General features: G+C 37.5%; 1 protein-coding gene and 1 long non-coding RNA gene across 2 annotated transcripts; one reads left to right on the plus strand and one right to left on the minus strand.

Annotated features, from left to right (window-relative positions):
* The first annotated feature begins 353 nt into the window (after positions 1-353).
* Positions 354-812, plus strand: LOC106302432. The gene has a single exon (XM_013738943.1). It carries the CDS (start codon positions 354-356, stop codon positions 810-812), a length of 459 nt encoding a protein of 152 aa, XP_013594397.1.
* A 5,119-nt stretch (positions 813-5,931) lies between these two features.
* Positions 5,932-6,511, minus strand: LOC106305687. The gene is made up of 3 exons (XR_001263038.1): positions 6,472-6,511; positions 6,093-6,149; positions 5,932-5,972 (listed from the first exon to the last, which is right to left on the minus strand). It is a non-coding gene; the product is annotated as an uncharacterized LOC106305687 (long non-coding RNA).
* Positions 6,512-15,788: the final 9,277 nt, after the last annotated feature.

Raw genomic sequence — 15,788 nt, forward strand, 5'->3', positions numbered from 1 at the left:
TTGGTTCGATCACTGGTCAGATAAGGGAGTGCTTATTGACTTACTGGGAAATAGAGGTATTATTGATTTAGGGGTGGAGAAGAGAGCGACGGTGGAAGATGATGTGCTTTGTGTTAGGAGAAGGAGGAGACATCGTATAAGTGTGCTAAATGAGTTAGAAGTTGAGTTAAGTATCACTGTGAGGAAGCTAAATTTAGCTAGACAGTAATGATACTAGTCTTTGGAGAAGAAGAACAGGGTTCAGGCCAAGGTTTTCCACTCAAGAGACTTGGAATTTGGTGAGAGAGCATTATTCGGTCTGTACTTGGGCGAGAGGTATCTGGTTCACTCAAGCTACGCCGAAATATGTATTTATGGCCTGGCTCTCAGCTCGTGATCGATTGTCGACGTTGGATAGAATTGCCAAATGGAGCCAGGGTATTGATACTACCTGTGTTCTTTGCAAAGCGGGTCCTGAATCGAGAAACCACCTATTTTTTGAGTGTTCATATACTGGTCAAGTTTGGGAGCATATAGCAAAGGGAATTCTGTGTAACTCTTTCACTAATACTTGGCCTGAGATTATGGAGATTCTCACAGATTCGACTAGGGAAAAGAAAAGCTTGTTCTGCATCCGCTATGCTTTTCAAGCGGTACTATACGCTGTCTGGAGGGAGAGGAACAAGCTCAGGCATGGTGACAAGTTGTTACCACTTCCTGTTCTTAAACGGATGATTGATAAGGGAATTCGAAATAGAATTACTTTGATGTGTAGACAAGGAGTCAAGGGAATGGAGGGCTTTATGCAGTATTGGTTTAGTACTAGAATGTAATTTGTTTCTTAGTACTGAGTAGCTAGAGGTTTCAAGAATAGCTTTTTGAAGTAAACTATATGCATTCCATGTAATAAGACTTTTTTGAATAAATTTAACATTCATTCAAAAAAAAAAAAGAAGGATCTGAGAGGAACAGAAAATATCTGGCGACTAATGAGCTACTTAGCCATTGCTACTCTCTCGTTGATGAGAAAAGCTATCGTCCATTTTCAAGTACCTCTTTGTCTCATTGCGTAGCTTGGGTGGATCCATCTCACAACGTTACTTTATGACTTTATTCCTTTTATATTTTCTGGGATGAAATTTTTTTTTTGAATAAATGTTAAATTGTAAATTAAATAAATTGTTTTTATACATGATGTAGATATATTTTTGGTTTTTACCACTTTCTAATTATGATTTTAGTGTGTTTACGAGAATTTTTAGAGACTTTTTTGGAGTCTTTTGATTTTCACTAGTAGAAATCTTCTTCATACGATCATACAAAAAAAATTACAGTTTTCCCACGAATCAACCACAATTTTAATAGAGCAAAGAAAAAAAAAATGGCTAAAATGTGACTAATTTAACCATGATCTAGATACAAAAAAAGAAAGAAATTGGCTATAGTAACCACATTTTATCCATTTAGTAAACACTAGGTCCGTTTTCGCGCTACGCTCGGATTAATTATTTATATTTATCCCTTTAAATTTTATAAAATAATTAATTGTTTCACATAAATAATAATTCTCTTTGACAAAAAATAGTATGTGATAGTTTCTCATTGCATTTTACTTGGTTCTGTTGATGGACTTCATTTGAATAAGCAAATTTTTTTGACATTAACATGATGTTGATCAGTTTAGTTTATTCATTCTTTTAGAGCTAATAAATTAGATTATAATTTATTATTTTAGAAATGAATATTAAGAAAATATATTCTTAGTTTTGTCTCTCAAAAATTTAAAACATAAAATTAGTATTTTTAGTTTTATAAATATTTAGTTTTCGAATATCAAAACTCACATAAAAAAATTCAAAGTAATAATTATATTATTATGTTGATAATGATGGTTGTTAAAAATGTTATATCTACCTTCATTTTAAACGATGATGTCAAAAATTATCGTTGAGTATATGTCAAAAACCATCATTGTTAATGGTTATATGAGAAACCGTCATTTTTAACAGTGATATGTTTGAAATTTTTATTGTCAATGATGATATGTCAGTTTTTAAAGCAATTTTGTAATTTTAAAGATTTTTTTTTGTTTAATTTAAATATATATTTTGATTATTTGAATTTTCTAATTTTTGTGAATTTTCAAAAATTTTCATTTTTCATTTTATGTATTTTAATTTAATTTAATTTATTTTCTGATTTAACTTAATTTTTTCGAAATTTTTAATTATCTGATTTTTTTTTTATTTTCTGATTTTTTTTAGTTTTTTAATTTTTATTTAATTTTCTAAATTTTTATTTTTATTTTATTTATTTTATAATCAAATAATTATTTTTTTGGAAAATCACTGACAGATCATCATTTTTATCTGCACAACATGTCAATTTTTTATTTGATGAACAAATAAGTTAAATTGAAAGTTTTAATGATATAAATGTCAATCTGAAAGTCAAAAGCGCTAGCCAAAAAATTTGAGGGTTTAAATTGTAAATAGGTAATACTTTCAGAGTTTTTTTATGTTTTTTCTTTAGTTAAATGTTCAAATGTCTTATAATAAGTAAACTATAAAATTTTAATAAACTGATTTATAATTAAATTGTTCAGGCTTTAGGTTATCGTTGCCTTCGGTTTCTCCAAGTTTGGCTGGGCTGTTTACTAACCCCACATGTCTATCTCTTCCCTCTGCCATTGTCAAACTCATATTTTGCATGGGTTTTGCTTCTTATATGGTAAGATTCGATTTTAATCGAAAGCAGATTAAACGTTGTCCCCTAGAGGGGTTCGTCTGAATTTCTTAATTGTTGTTCTCCATGAGCAGAAACTTTTGCGGATAAGAAAGCCATCAAATTAGATCCCACATTGGCAAGAGCTAACCTCCGAAAGGGGTATGATATTGTCATCGTCTCTCTGTATTTAATATGATGACACTTTGATGATATATTTATATTTGGGTTGAAGCATGATATATCTTCGTACACTATTCTGTATTTGCAGCACTGCTTGTATGAAGCTAGAAGAATATACTACTTCTAAAGAAGCCCAAGAAAAAGGTGCTTCTGTCGCACCAAATGATATCAATTTAGTTTAAGAAGATGATGGATGAATGCAGTCTTCGCACTGCATACATTACATCAAACCCCCATAGCCCATAGGTATCGCTTAAGAAAAAAAGATTCTTATGAAATATGCTCAATATTCTTTTCTGTTCAAAGGATGAGAAAGATTTGGTTAAACATACGGCACCAACAGATTTCTTGATCTTTCTCTTCACCTCAGTATTTCCACCAAACATATTATAACACAAATTATTAAATGCATAAATTATGTAAAAAGTTCATTAAATAAAATGTTATCGACCAAAAAAAGTCCTGCGTTTTAAAAAAACAAAAACTCAAACAAATACCGAATTACTTCTTTCCACCCACACAATATAGGAAAAATATAAAAATACTTTTTCCTATAGAAAAATTTTAGTTAGGCTTATGGCTAGTGTTTGTTACACAACTTACATGACAAACTTAAAGAAGGAAGGTCATACGTAGCATATATTAGGTGGCAAAAGAATCAAGCTAAGTGTTCACACCATTTGATCAAGAGCTCTTCGAAAAAATATTCAAAGAAAAAATGCCATACTTTCTCATTTGCTATGTATTCGTCCAAAATCCCAAATCCAAAGGACACCCCTCCTGTTATTGCCATATTTCATGAAAATAGACTTCATGTACAACATGGCAATCTCTTTTAGCGCCCACCAACTCGTTTTCTTATTCCTCTCTACTGCCAATGTATGACTCTCTTCCTGGTCTCTCTACTGCCAATATAGACTCGCATCTTGGTGGAAACAAAATGGTAAAAATCTTTGTCTGGCTTTGAGGCTTTTCCACCTCTTCCGATCCATAGCACCTGAACTGACAACATAAAAAAAAGCTTTAATAACAAAAGATATTCTGCTCCGGAGGAAAAAGTGGAATGGGAAGAACCTCTTACTGATCTCAAATGCATTCTTTAATCAGCATTTTATTTGACTCCTTCAGATTCATCATTTTTCTTATAACTACAATGTAGAGGAGTTTCTTCTCTAAGCCTCTGAAAGCGCCATGTCGTTCCTGAACCTCAGCTAGTGTATCCAATATTTATTACTTGCATGCACGAAGGCAGAAAAAAAACTAACTTGAACCACACGTATTGTCGAAACCTGAATAGCCTGCCCTCTTCCTTACTACATGATTGCTTTCTGAAAAAAATGCTCACTGTCTCCAGTTTCAATCAATCTATCCACCCTCTACACACAGGAAAGGATCATCATGGACCCTACACTAATACCGAATTAATAAATTTAAACTGAGAAAAGCAGAGTTTTAAGTCCTTTCTTCTTCATCTGCTAGTTGAGACTAACTATCATTGTCAAGAAGTAACAAAACACCCAAAAATATCAAAAAGTTTATATCAGATATCATTACTGGGAACAGTTGAGTTGTTAGACATATTCACTATTCAAAAGGTGTAAACACACAACTCTCTACAACTTCTATGTATTCTTGCTGAATGTTATGGCTCAGAGTCTGCAGTGAAAAATTTTAAAATATTAAGATAACTTTGTCTGAGGGGTTTGCTTTCAAGAATTTGTATAAATACTTAAAAATTACTTGGAATCAAGAGATTAGAAAAACATCACTTGGTTGCCTAAACTCTCTCGGATGGCTTTCTTATCCAAGTAGAGAAGCTGATGGTATGGATACATGTTTGATCCCATACCGAGCTTAAGTCGAGTCTCACTGGAAATAGCAAGTTAATCACCTATAATAAAACCAATACAATACAACATAAGGAAGGTTAAAGTCAAAGATAATAGTATCCATAGATATTTACCAGTAATCACTGATGTTGACACAGAGGTCTTAAGCTCTTCTTTCTAATGATGTATGCACTATCATGTCGTGGAGGATCAAACAAAGGCAACCCACCAACGAATTCCCATGGATCACCAGAGCTTTTTTTTTTTGTTTTCTCAGGTACAGTCTGTCTTGCAACAGCTAATGACCTCAGTCCACGCAGTGCGTACTTATCGATTGCTAAGTGATCTTTCTTCCTTAGATCAGCTCTTGTGTTGTAAAGATCAAGAATCTGAAAATCATCAAAAAAAAATGTTTTAAAGGTTAAATCATTGAAGAGAAACAATTCTAAAATTTGAAGAGGTAAAACAAAATTAGTTCTTAGGTACCTGCTTTGGAGCCTCCCTTTGCTTACTCGGTGCCAGTCTCCATTACTCCAGAGCTTGTCCTCACATCACTTTTAACTCCCTAAGCAAGAGGAAAGCAATAATAAGAGAATAAGTCTCCAAGTCATAAACTATAGCATTTGTTGTAGCGTCCAGAATTTGGCAAATACCTTTCCAGTTTTTATATCAACAACAGTGGAAACCTGAAGGCGAGGTCGGGCGATTGCTTTTAAGTATTCACATTCCTGCCGATCATACAAATCAGGAGAACAAAAGAAAAGTTGTTTAAAGGCAAGACAAATAAGGATAATAGCCATTTTAATAACTTTTATGATAAATGTTATTAGAACTGAGTCTAAGGGTTGGTTTCTCCTTCAAATCTTAATCTTTTCCGATCATGATAAAAAAAAAGTTAAGGATACTTAGTAATATGCTACTCTGGAAATATGATAAAAGTAACAGATCATTTTATAATTAGTGAACACATCCCCACCAAGTTTAACACAATGAATTAAACACTAACCTCTGAGCTTAGAAAGTTATAAAGCACAATAATTCGAGGCGACCAACTAACTACTTCAGGCTTGACCTGCACCAAAGCAAGTAAACATTCATTAGCTTGAAGCAAACAGAACTTGACCTCCTCGATCTCTTTTAAACAGCAGAGGTGTAAAAATAAAAATTTTGAGGGAAAAAAGAAACTAAGGATGAATAGAATTGCATAGCCAACACATAACAGTTCTGCATCTTTGTCATTTGCCCACCGGGAAACATCTGAAAACTAAAACATAAACGACGTTTGTATTAATCATCATTTTGGCTTAGATTCAGATTAGTCAGAATGGAACCTATTGTGTCAACACCTATACGTAATCAATCATCATTTTGGCTAACCTCGAAGATAACGGGCCTTCTGACCTCGAAGCCCCCTTATGGATGGGAATCCAGTTCCTGAATTAGAAACAATAAGTAACTGAGAAACCAAAGGAAACCACGACAGAACATCACCACCAAGCATAGACTACAAGTGATTTAGTGTTCTAAATTACACAACATATTAGTGTTTCCACTGCATTGTCTCCTCTCTCAATCCCTTACAGAAAGAGCTCACACAGCCTTATTTTCTCAGCAATAATAAATCTCAGAAAGAACATAACAAAAATCTCTGCCAAGAATCAAATACGTTCAGACAACAAAAAACATCTATTTCCAAAGAGACATCTACACAGAAACATAAACGTACAAAAGCATAGGGGAGAAAGAGGAGAATTACCGTACGAATCTTCCAATCTATTAATAAAGGCCAATTGTAAGTTTAAAGATTATCATTGATGATTAGGAGTGGTTTTAGGCAACACAAGAAATCATAGGTCGGAGAAGACGAAGTGAAAGAGTCGAGGGGGAGAAAACCGTGAAACTTGACAGGAAATAGGTTTTGGGCTGGGAATGGACTGGATTATATTTTTTACAGAGCCCACTCGAAATACCATTTCTAGTTTAGCTGAGCTGACTTGGCAAAAAAAAAACCTCTCTATTGGTTGATTTTTTAATCTGATGTGGCATCCCTCTCCATTGAACATATTCCCCTTTTATCAGTTGTTTGATGACTAAATATTTAATCACAGAGAGAACGACAGCTTTTCTGTAAAACAATTTCATCCTTATCTCTTTCTGGTCAACTGAATCCACCAAATCTGCAAGGGTAACTTCGCACTTGCTAAGATGTCAGTCCTTAATGGGGCGTATTGGCGCAGCGTACGAATGGGTGAACGGTCGATCTAAGAATTTAGGGTTCTTCGAGACCTGTTCTTGGATCGATCAAGAGTTTCCTTCAATAGCTTCTTGAGACCAACTTCTTGTTTGATGAATTGAATCGAATCGAACAAAGGATAAAAGCAAAGCTCTTCTTAATTATAAATCAAAACGTACTTTAGCATCCCAGCTTTAGCTGCGTTTATATAGCTCTTCTATTAGACAAACCCTAATAAAAAAGGAAAACATAAAACTTACGTAAAGAGGAAGTTATGAAAAAAGAAAATAAAGCCAAAACCCAAAACTTATAAGCTAAAGGAGTTATGATTCAAATGCTTCATGTTGGCGCCAATGATGATGATGATGCTGCATCAGGTCTCCCCGGGTGAGAAGGATTCCACCTCGAATCTGGACCAGTGGGGTCGGAAACAAAACGAGACAAGTACTTGACATTAAACACATCAGAAGTGTCATTTATACGTTCCAGGACTTCGAGCGGACTTATCTTCTTGGCTTTGAGTTTGTTGTAAGCATGAGCCGGCATTCTATCCCGTTTAAGATATGCCCAAACAAATCTCCAACTTCAAATACAAGACGACGACGGTGCTTGTCAACATGACGTTTGTAGTTTGCCGAAGATGCTTCTAAATTCGTGATGGCTTGCTCAGGGAGATGGGTAAATGAGTCGACAAACTTTGCTGCATCGCCATGAATGCGAGTATGATCCGGAAGAGTAGAAAGATCGACTGGATCTCGAGGAACTGTTCCGTAGATCACCTGGAAAGGAGAGAAGCCTAAACTTCGATCGAAAGCATGGTTGTGGGTGAATTCAGCTTGAGGCAACTTTGCATCCCACGTTTTAATGTTGTCACCAACCAAGCAATGCAAGAGATTCCCAAAAGATTGATTTGTCACTTCAGTTTGGCCATCGGATTGGGGGTGATAGGCAGAACTCATATCGAGAGAAGTTCCCAGAAGCTTCCAAAGATATCGCCAAAAGTGTCCAAGAAAACGCGAACTCTGTCGGAGACAATAGAAGACATAGGCAATCCATGTAAACGGTATATCTCGCGAAAGAACAATGTAGCCACTTGCAATGCGTCTGTTGTCTTCTTACAAGGGATGAAGTGAACCTTTTTTGAGAAACGGTCAATGACGACGAAGATTGAATCAAATCCTCGTTGCGTACGAGGAAGGCCAACCACAAAGTCCATACTAATGTCTGTCCAAGGTTGTTGTCGGTACAGGTAAAGGCATATAAAGGCCAGCATTCGAAGAATATCCTTTAGAAGTCTGGCACACAACACATCTCTCAACGAATCTTTCGACGTCGCAGCGGAGAGAAGGCCAAAAGTAGGAAGAGGTGACGAGTTGCAAGGTTCGATCTCGGCCAATATGACCTTCGCAATGTAGTTCCGTAATGAGTTGCAATCTGAGGCTACAGTCGGGAATGCAGAGGCGTTACCCGTAGAAAAGAAACCCATCATGCAATGTGTAGTCCGCAAGTGGTGTTCCTGACGACAAAGTGGCAAAAATATTACCAAAGAACGGATCACCAGGATAAAGATCTGCAAAGGTTGAGCAGCCGAGGACGGATGTGTGAAGAACCATAAGAACAAAATGCCTGCGACTCAGGGCGTCTACAAATATGTTTGAAGCACCCGAAGTATGCTTGATGACGAATGTAAATTGCTGAAGGTATGCTATCCAAGATGCATGGCGTGAAGAAACTTTTCCTTGGATGTTTAGATGTTTTAATGTGTCATGATCGGTATAAAAAACGAATTCTTAATGAAACAAATAATGCTGCCAATGCTTGATGGAATGGATTATTGCATAAAACTCGATGTCGTAGGTGCTGTAACGAAAGCATGCACCAGCTAGTTTCACACTGTAGAAGGCAATGGGACGCCCTTTTTTACTCAAAACAACTCTGATACCTGTTTTCGAGGCATTACAATGTAGCTCGAACACCAGAGAGAAGTCTGGGAGAGCAAGGACTAGAGCAGAACAGAATTTGTCTATAATGACCAGAAGCCCAAGCAGCTTCCGGAGTCCAGACAAAGTGTCAAGACTGTGAAAGCGGTCGGTGATGACCATGACTGTATTGTGGATATTTTGGCGGGATCAACAGCAAGTCCGTGTGCAGAAACAATATAGCTAAGGAAGTGTACTTCAGGAGAGCCAAACTCGCACTTCTTCAAGGTAGCATAGAACTTGTCCCGGCGTAAGACTGTTAAAACTTTAGAAAGGTGGCACATGTTTTCCTCCAGTGACGTGCTAAAGATCAAAATATCATCAAAGTAAACCACGACGAATTTTCCGATGAAAGGATGTAATGCTTGATTCATAACACGCATGAAGGTACTTGAAGCATTAGAGAGGCCGAAAGGCATGACAAGCCATTCGAACAATCCTTCACGAGTCTTGAAAGCTGTTTTTCACTCATCACCTAGATTGATTCGTATTTTATGATAGCCACTCTTAAAATCAAGCTTGGAGAATATAGTTGCCTTGCCGATCTGGTCAAGTAGGTCGTCAAGACCTTGAACCGGAAAGCGATAGCGGATTGTAATTTTGTTGATAGCTCGACTGTCAACACACATTCTCCACGAACCGTCTTTCTTAGGAATGAGCAAGTCAGGAACAGCACACGGAGAGAGACTCTCACGGAGAAATCCTTTTGCAACGAGCTCTTCGACTTGACGTCGCAGCTCTTCGTGTTCGCTTGGGCTCATACGGTAATGGGAACGATTTGGTAACGCCGCGTCTGGGAGAAGATCGATGCGATGCTGTATGTCCCATAATGGTGGGAGACCTTCGGGTAGATCGTGTGGGAAAACGTCGGTGAAGTCTGAGATGACTTTTTGAAAGGCTTTCGGAACTTTAGGCGATGGTTGACTGGCTAATGGTTTGGTAACAAGAATCAGAACCATTAATGCGCCGTGCATGGCGTTTATAAATGGCTTTCGGCGGAGGAACATTACCGGGCTAGGTGTAGGGGAGGTAATGGTTTCAGGTAATGGTGTCAACACGAGTTTTCGATTATCAAAAGTAAAGGTGTACGTGTTGAGAAAGCCGTCATGAATAATGCGTCTGTCATATTCCCATGGTCGTCCAAGAAGGAGGTGGCAAGCATCCATGATCCATAGGAGCTATGTCACAGTAAACTTCATCTTTGTAATACGGGCCAACAGAGAATGATACGAGAACACGTCGAGTGATGATAAGGTCATGATCTTGTTGTAGCCAAGCAAGTTTATAAGGAGACGGGTGTAGTTCATCTTTCAGGTCAAGCTTCTGAACGGCATTAGCGGTAATGACATTCTCACTACTTCCCGAGTCAATAACAAACGTGCAGACCCTACCATTGATCGTACATCAAGTTTGGAACAACTTCTTGCGTTGGGGAAATTGCATGTCAGAGCTAGGTGCTAGACACGATCTTCGTAGAACAAGAAGCTGTCCATTATCAGGATAGAGTTCTTCTTCTTCCGTTGGTTCCTCATCATAGATAGGATCTGGATCATTTTCTGCTTCTTTAATGAGAAGACCGCAACGAGTTTGTGAAGGACAAACAGACTGGCGATGGCCTATTTTGCCACAAGAGAAACAACGTAGTCCGCTAGGTCGTGGTTGCAGGTACAATCACTGTTTCCGTCTTGTTAGACGTTATAATAACCCTCACGAGCAGATAAAATTTTGGTCGAGAAAATTCTTGAAGATCAGTTTGAAGATTGGTCGATCAGAATTTAAATAAAAATCGACACGGTGAATTAATCTCTCGACGGGGCTGTATTTTGGTCGAAAGACCATCTCTTGATGGTTTTGGTCGAGTGTTAATTATTATTGTCGATTTTTATTCATGCCGGGCGAGTTTATTCAGAGCAGGATGAGATTCGAATGATGAAAAATATTTAGTCGAAACAGTCTGAAAAATATCGACAAAACTCTTAAAATTATTTCTGATCAGTCACATGCCTTGCACCTTCTAACCTACTTGCTTACCTGCTTGCTCATTTGAAGTCACATGCTGGTCACAAGATGTTTGCTTCAGCTGCTTGTATCTTTCTTCATGGAAGGGAAATGTTCAGCTGCTTGTGCTGCTTGGTGTGCTGAAGCATGTCACCAGCTGTCTAACCTCATCTTTGTCTTTTGTAGGAGGAAACCCTCATATGAGGCAACTCCTTATGATATAAAATACCTTCTTCTCTCCTCTGGACGTCCTGAAACAGATAAAAAACCAGAGAAAAGTTCAGAGAGAAAGAGAGAAAGAAGAGAGAAAAATCTGTTAGAAAAATTGGTTGAAAAATTCAAAAAAAAATCAGGGAAGAGAAGTGAGCCTGGACAACCCTTTCTCACCATCTTGCGACTTTAATCAGTGAGTATTTTTTTGGTAAAGAGTTGGAGATTTGGTGTCCTGAAGTTGAGAATCACCCATGTTTTTCAGCCTTTGATTTTAATCGGTAAAGATGTAAGTTGTTGTGTGGATCAGTTTTATGTGAGCATTTATGTTGGATTGACTGCGATTCAGCTTTGTTCTGATTGAGTCCGACCTTTTCTTGATGTGGTACTGATCAGGTTTGGCGTGGCTTCATATTAAAGTGGTGTATCAGTTGAGTTCAGACAGTGTTTGATTTGAACCGGTAAACTGTTTTGCCTTTTTATCCAGATCAGTTTAGATTGTAACCAGCTGGCTGAGTTGTTGTTCTTCCTCTCTGGATTAATTTCTCTGGATTAATTTCTTAATCCCTTGTGTGGATTTATATTAGTTCAGTTCATGGTCCCCTAGCATCTAGACAACTTAGCTGAAACGATTTATGTTTGAACCGAACTGAAGCTGCCTTGAACTTGCCTTAGTAGCTGTCCTCAATCTTGAACTGTGGGGTTGAACCGGACTGATTAACCTTTGTTCCAACCGTTCTGTTATTGGTACATATGGTCAAGGATAATGTTCGGATCAGCCGGATCCTTGTGGTGGTTTTAAATCGAGAATATTCCAGAAGTCGAGTGTGATTAGCTTGAGCTCGAGTATAGTCTTCCTTAGCCAATCTCATGGATTTAAAGGTGAGTAAATATTTATGAATGATCATAGAGGTTTAGTCCAAACCTTAGTACTTGTTCTCAAGTACTAATACATATGTATAGTATTAAATATATAAGTATAAATCATGTGAAGTCTTATTGTATACTCACTCTCCCGAAAGTTTCCGCATTACCGTGAATTGTTTCTGCGATATGGAACAAGGTTACGAAGACACGATGATGGGGTCGCACCCTGGAGGCCGTGTAACTGCATGCAGCGTTAGATGTTCGATCTTGGAATATCTAATGGAGATGATGGTTATATTTATTTCCCCTCCAGGCTCGGTTAGCCTTGGTGGTTTCCGGGTTTAGTCTATATATAAATATTATAGATATGAATGATATGAGAGACTGGAATAGGAAGTGAGGTATATGATTAGATTCACAATGATGGAAGGATAGGCCATATATATAAATATCAGTTATGGAATATATTTCCACTGCATACAAATGGAGTTGATTGCTTGAGATATTATTAATATATGTTGGGGTGCGGGACTAGGATCACTGAGTAAACTAGTTACTCATGACTCATTTGTGATGCAGGTAACCAGTAGACGGGAGACCTTACTCTAGGACGGGAAGGAACATCATTAGCCAGCGGTAGTTTTATTATCCTTGCAATGTCGTTTTGATATTTCTTATGTATAAGATTTATTGACCGAAAACCTCTAGGTTAATTTATAACAAATTTTGTAAGAGGCTTTTGAATGATATATAAAGAATGTTTTTTTTAAAGTACGGGTTCCATATGATATTAGTCCTTGTCCGGACGAACTAACTATCGGGTATTGCTTCTTCGGGTTGAAAAGCCTAGAGTGATATCTGATAGGGTTTTGATGTTCTTTGTTTGTTGGTCTAAGGCGATCGGAAGTATTCTGAGAACCTCGGATCGACCATCGAGGAACATCGACCGTGTCATTTCTGGTCATCTACGATCGGAGGTGTCACAGACGTGGTGTCCGGAGTAGTTGCGGTTGATGAAGTTGCAGTTGTTCGGTTCTGTCGTGAAGTACCCCAGGGCTGAAAGCCAGCACGAGACTGATTTTCTATTGTCATGGCTTGTTGATGAGCTTCGGAGATTGAATATGGTCGGCATAGGTTCAAGGTAAACTGAATTTGTTGACAGAGTCCTCCAATAAAGCACATGACAAGTTGCTCTTCAGAATCCCGGACCTCCACCATATTGATCATCTTGAAGAATTCTGTTACGTATTCATCAACAGTTTTAGTTCCTTGTCGAAGATTTTGCAATTTTTGAAACATCAATTGATCATAGTTGTAGGGCAAATTTTCTTTTTGCATCTCGCGTTTAAGTTTGTCCCATGTAGTGATTTTCGGTTTTCCTAAGCAAGCGCGAGTCGTTTTTCTTTGTGCCCACCAGGGCGATGCACGATCGCGAAAACGTATTGCAAGGAGAGGGACACATCGGTCGAGTGGAATTTCCTTGAACTCGAGGATTTCTTCGACGGTGAAAAACCAGTTGAGTAATTCTTCTTCGTTTGTGGAACCGTTAAACTCCGGGAAATCGAGTTTAAAGCTTGACTTCCACGCTTAGTCATCTTGTTCTTCATCGGAATCAGAGTTATTGTCGGTGTTGCGGTGACGGCGATTTTGCTGCAGTGGAGCGAAAGGATTGTTGTCCTCTTCCTCGAAATCTGCATTAATAGTGGTTTGGTTGCTATGCCAAGGGCGAATAGCGGGGGAGGCGTTTTGCTTGTAAGGGCGGCTACAGCATTCCCGAGGGCTGTGACTTGAGCCTGAAGGTCGTTAACGGATTGTTGGGAGGCTGGTAGATCATCATCAGCATATTGCTGAGAACGTGTTTTGCGAACAATCGTAGTGGTTGAGAAAGTGTCGGAGAGTAGCAGAGCTTTGATACCAACCTGGCACAGCGTACGAATGGGTGAACGGTCGATCTAAGAATTTAGGGTTCTTCGAGACATGTTCTTGGATCGATCAAGAGTTTCTTTCGATAGCTTCTTGAGACCAACTTCATGTTTGATGAATTAAATCGAATCGAACAAGGGATAAAAGCAAAGCTCTTCTTAATTATAAATCAAAACGTACTTAGCATCACAGCTTTAGCTGCGTTCTCTTCTATTAGACAAACCCTAATAGAAAAGGAAAACATAAAACTTACGTAAAAAGGAAGCTATGAAAAAAAGGAAATAAAGCCAAAACCCAAAACATATAAGCTAAAGGAGTTATGATTCAAATGCTTCATGTTGGTGCCAATGATGATGATGATGCTGCATCACGTATAAAAGTTTTCCGGCTAAATTTTACCGGAAACGGCGGTGCGTTCTGCATACTTGGCTGATAAAGTTGATTAAACACAATGTGATGTAGCATAAGCTTTATAAAATAGAATTAGAGATCCGTTGATTCTGAGAATACTCGGAAAGCTTTATAAAATAGAATTAGAGATCCGTTGATTATGAGAATACTAGGAAAACTAGAATAATACAAAGATCTTATTTAATCTAAGTATACCTAAGATCAATGTCTTCTTAAATTCGTTGAGATCACCAATGATCTACCGAAAACAAGGAACAAAGAGAACTCTCAATTTTATTAATCAAAATCATAAACTTAATACAACTCTAAGCATAAAAAGCCTATTTATATGAAAACCAAATAACCTATAAAGTATTAAAAATTATTAAGATAATTATAACTAATTAAGATAAATACCAAACCAAATAATAAACTAGATAATGATGATATTTAGAGTATATCCAAATATATATCTGCATTATTATTTTCGGGTTGGAGAAGATCGCCTTCGAATCTTGTTTTTCTGTAAATATTCTTTTCCTTTTGATTTCTTTGATCGTTTACCCCAAACTTGAAACACTGCTGAACAAATTTTAATATTCATCTTGATGAATATTTCTTCAATAATAACATTCATGGCACTCTCCCAGTCCCCCGTAAAGTCACACGTCTCTGAACCCATTAATCCATTGATAGAAGAGTAGCCACATGATTTCAAATATGCTTGTGATCCACGTGTTGTCCAATCATCTTCTTCACGGTTAGAATTTGATGTCTCAAGTTTGATAACATCAATGAAATCTTTTTTTATAACGCTGATTTATTATGATATTACATTTATGAAAAATATTACATAGACGATTGATAGACCATGGATTTTACCCACTTTCAGCCATGGTCTATAAGTGTTTTAATATATATTTACTACTATATAGAGTCTATTTAGAATATTTGCAGGTTCAGGTACGTTCTGGAGAAATATGGTGATTTTGGAGTCTTTTGAGGTCCAGAACTGCACAGACGCATCAGATGTTTAGCTATGGATGGAGATCTTACCATCGTTAGATTGAGCACATCTTTTGACACAAAATATAGCTTTGAGTTAGCTTTCCAATGCCTCCGGTTTGAGGTCAATCAGCATCATGTAGATGAGGTTATTCCCGTTTTACTGAAGAGTGGTCAGTCTGCCTCGCAAGAGGAAGCCGTCGAGGAGATAAATGACTGTCGATCGATAACACAACATTGGTGTAGATCGACAGTGATGCCAGAACGTGGGCAAGCATACTTCAAGGCCGTTTGAAGCCAAGAAGCCACACCAAGTTACCAAAATACCCTTGGACGACCAGAAACCCTATTTATGTTAATTATAAGCCATTGTTGACGGCTACGCTATCTAAGCTTTCTTTAATTCATTGTTCTCCTGTTAGGAGAGAAAGGAGGAACTCCTTCAGAGTCCTCCTGGAACTCCATTGT

The sequence above is a fragment of the Brassica oleracea genome, chromosome C7, assembly GCF_000695525.1.
Source record: "Brassica oleracea var. oleracea cultivar TO1000 chromosome C7, BOL, whole genome shotgun sequence".
Lineage (NCBI taxonomy): Eukaryota > Viridiplantae > Streptophyta > Magnoliopsida > Brassicales > Brassicaceae > Brassica > Brassica oleracea.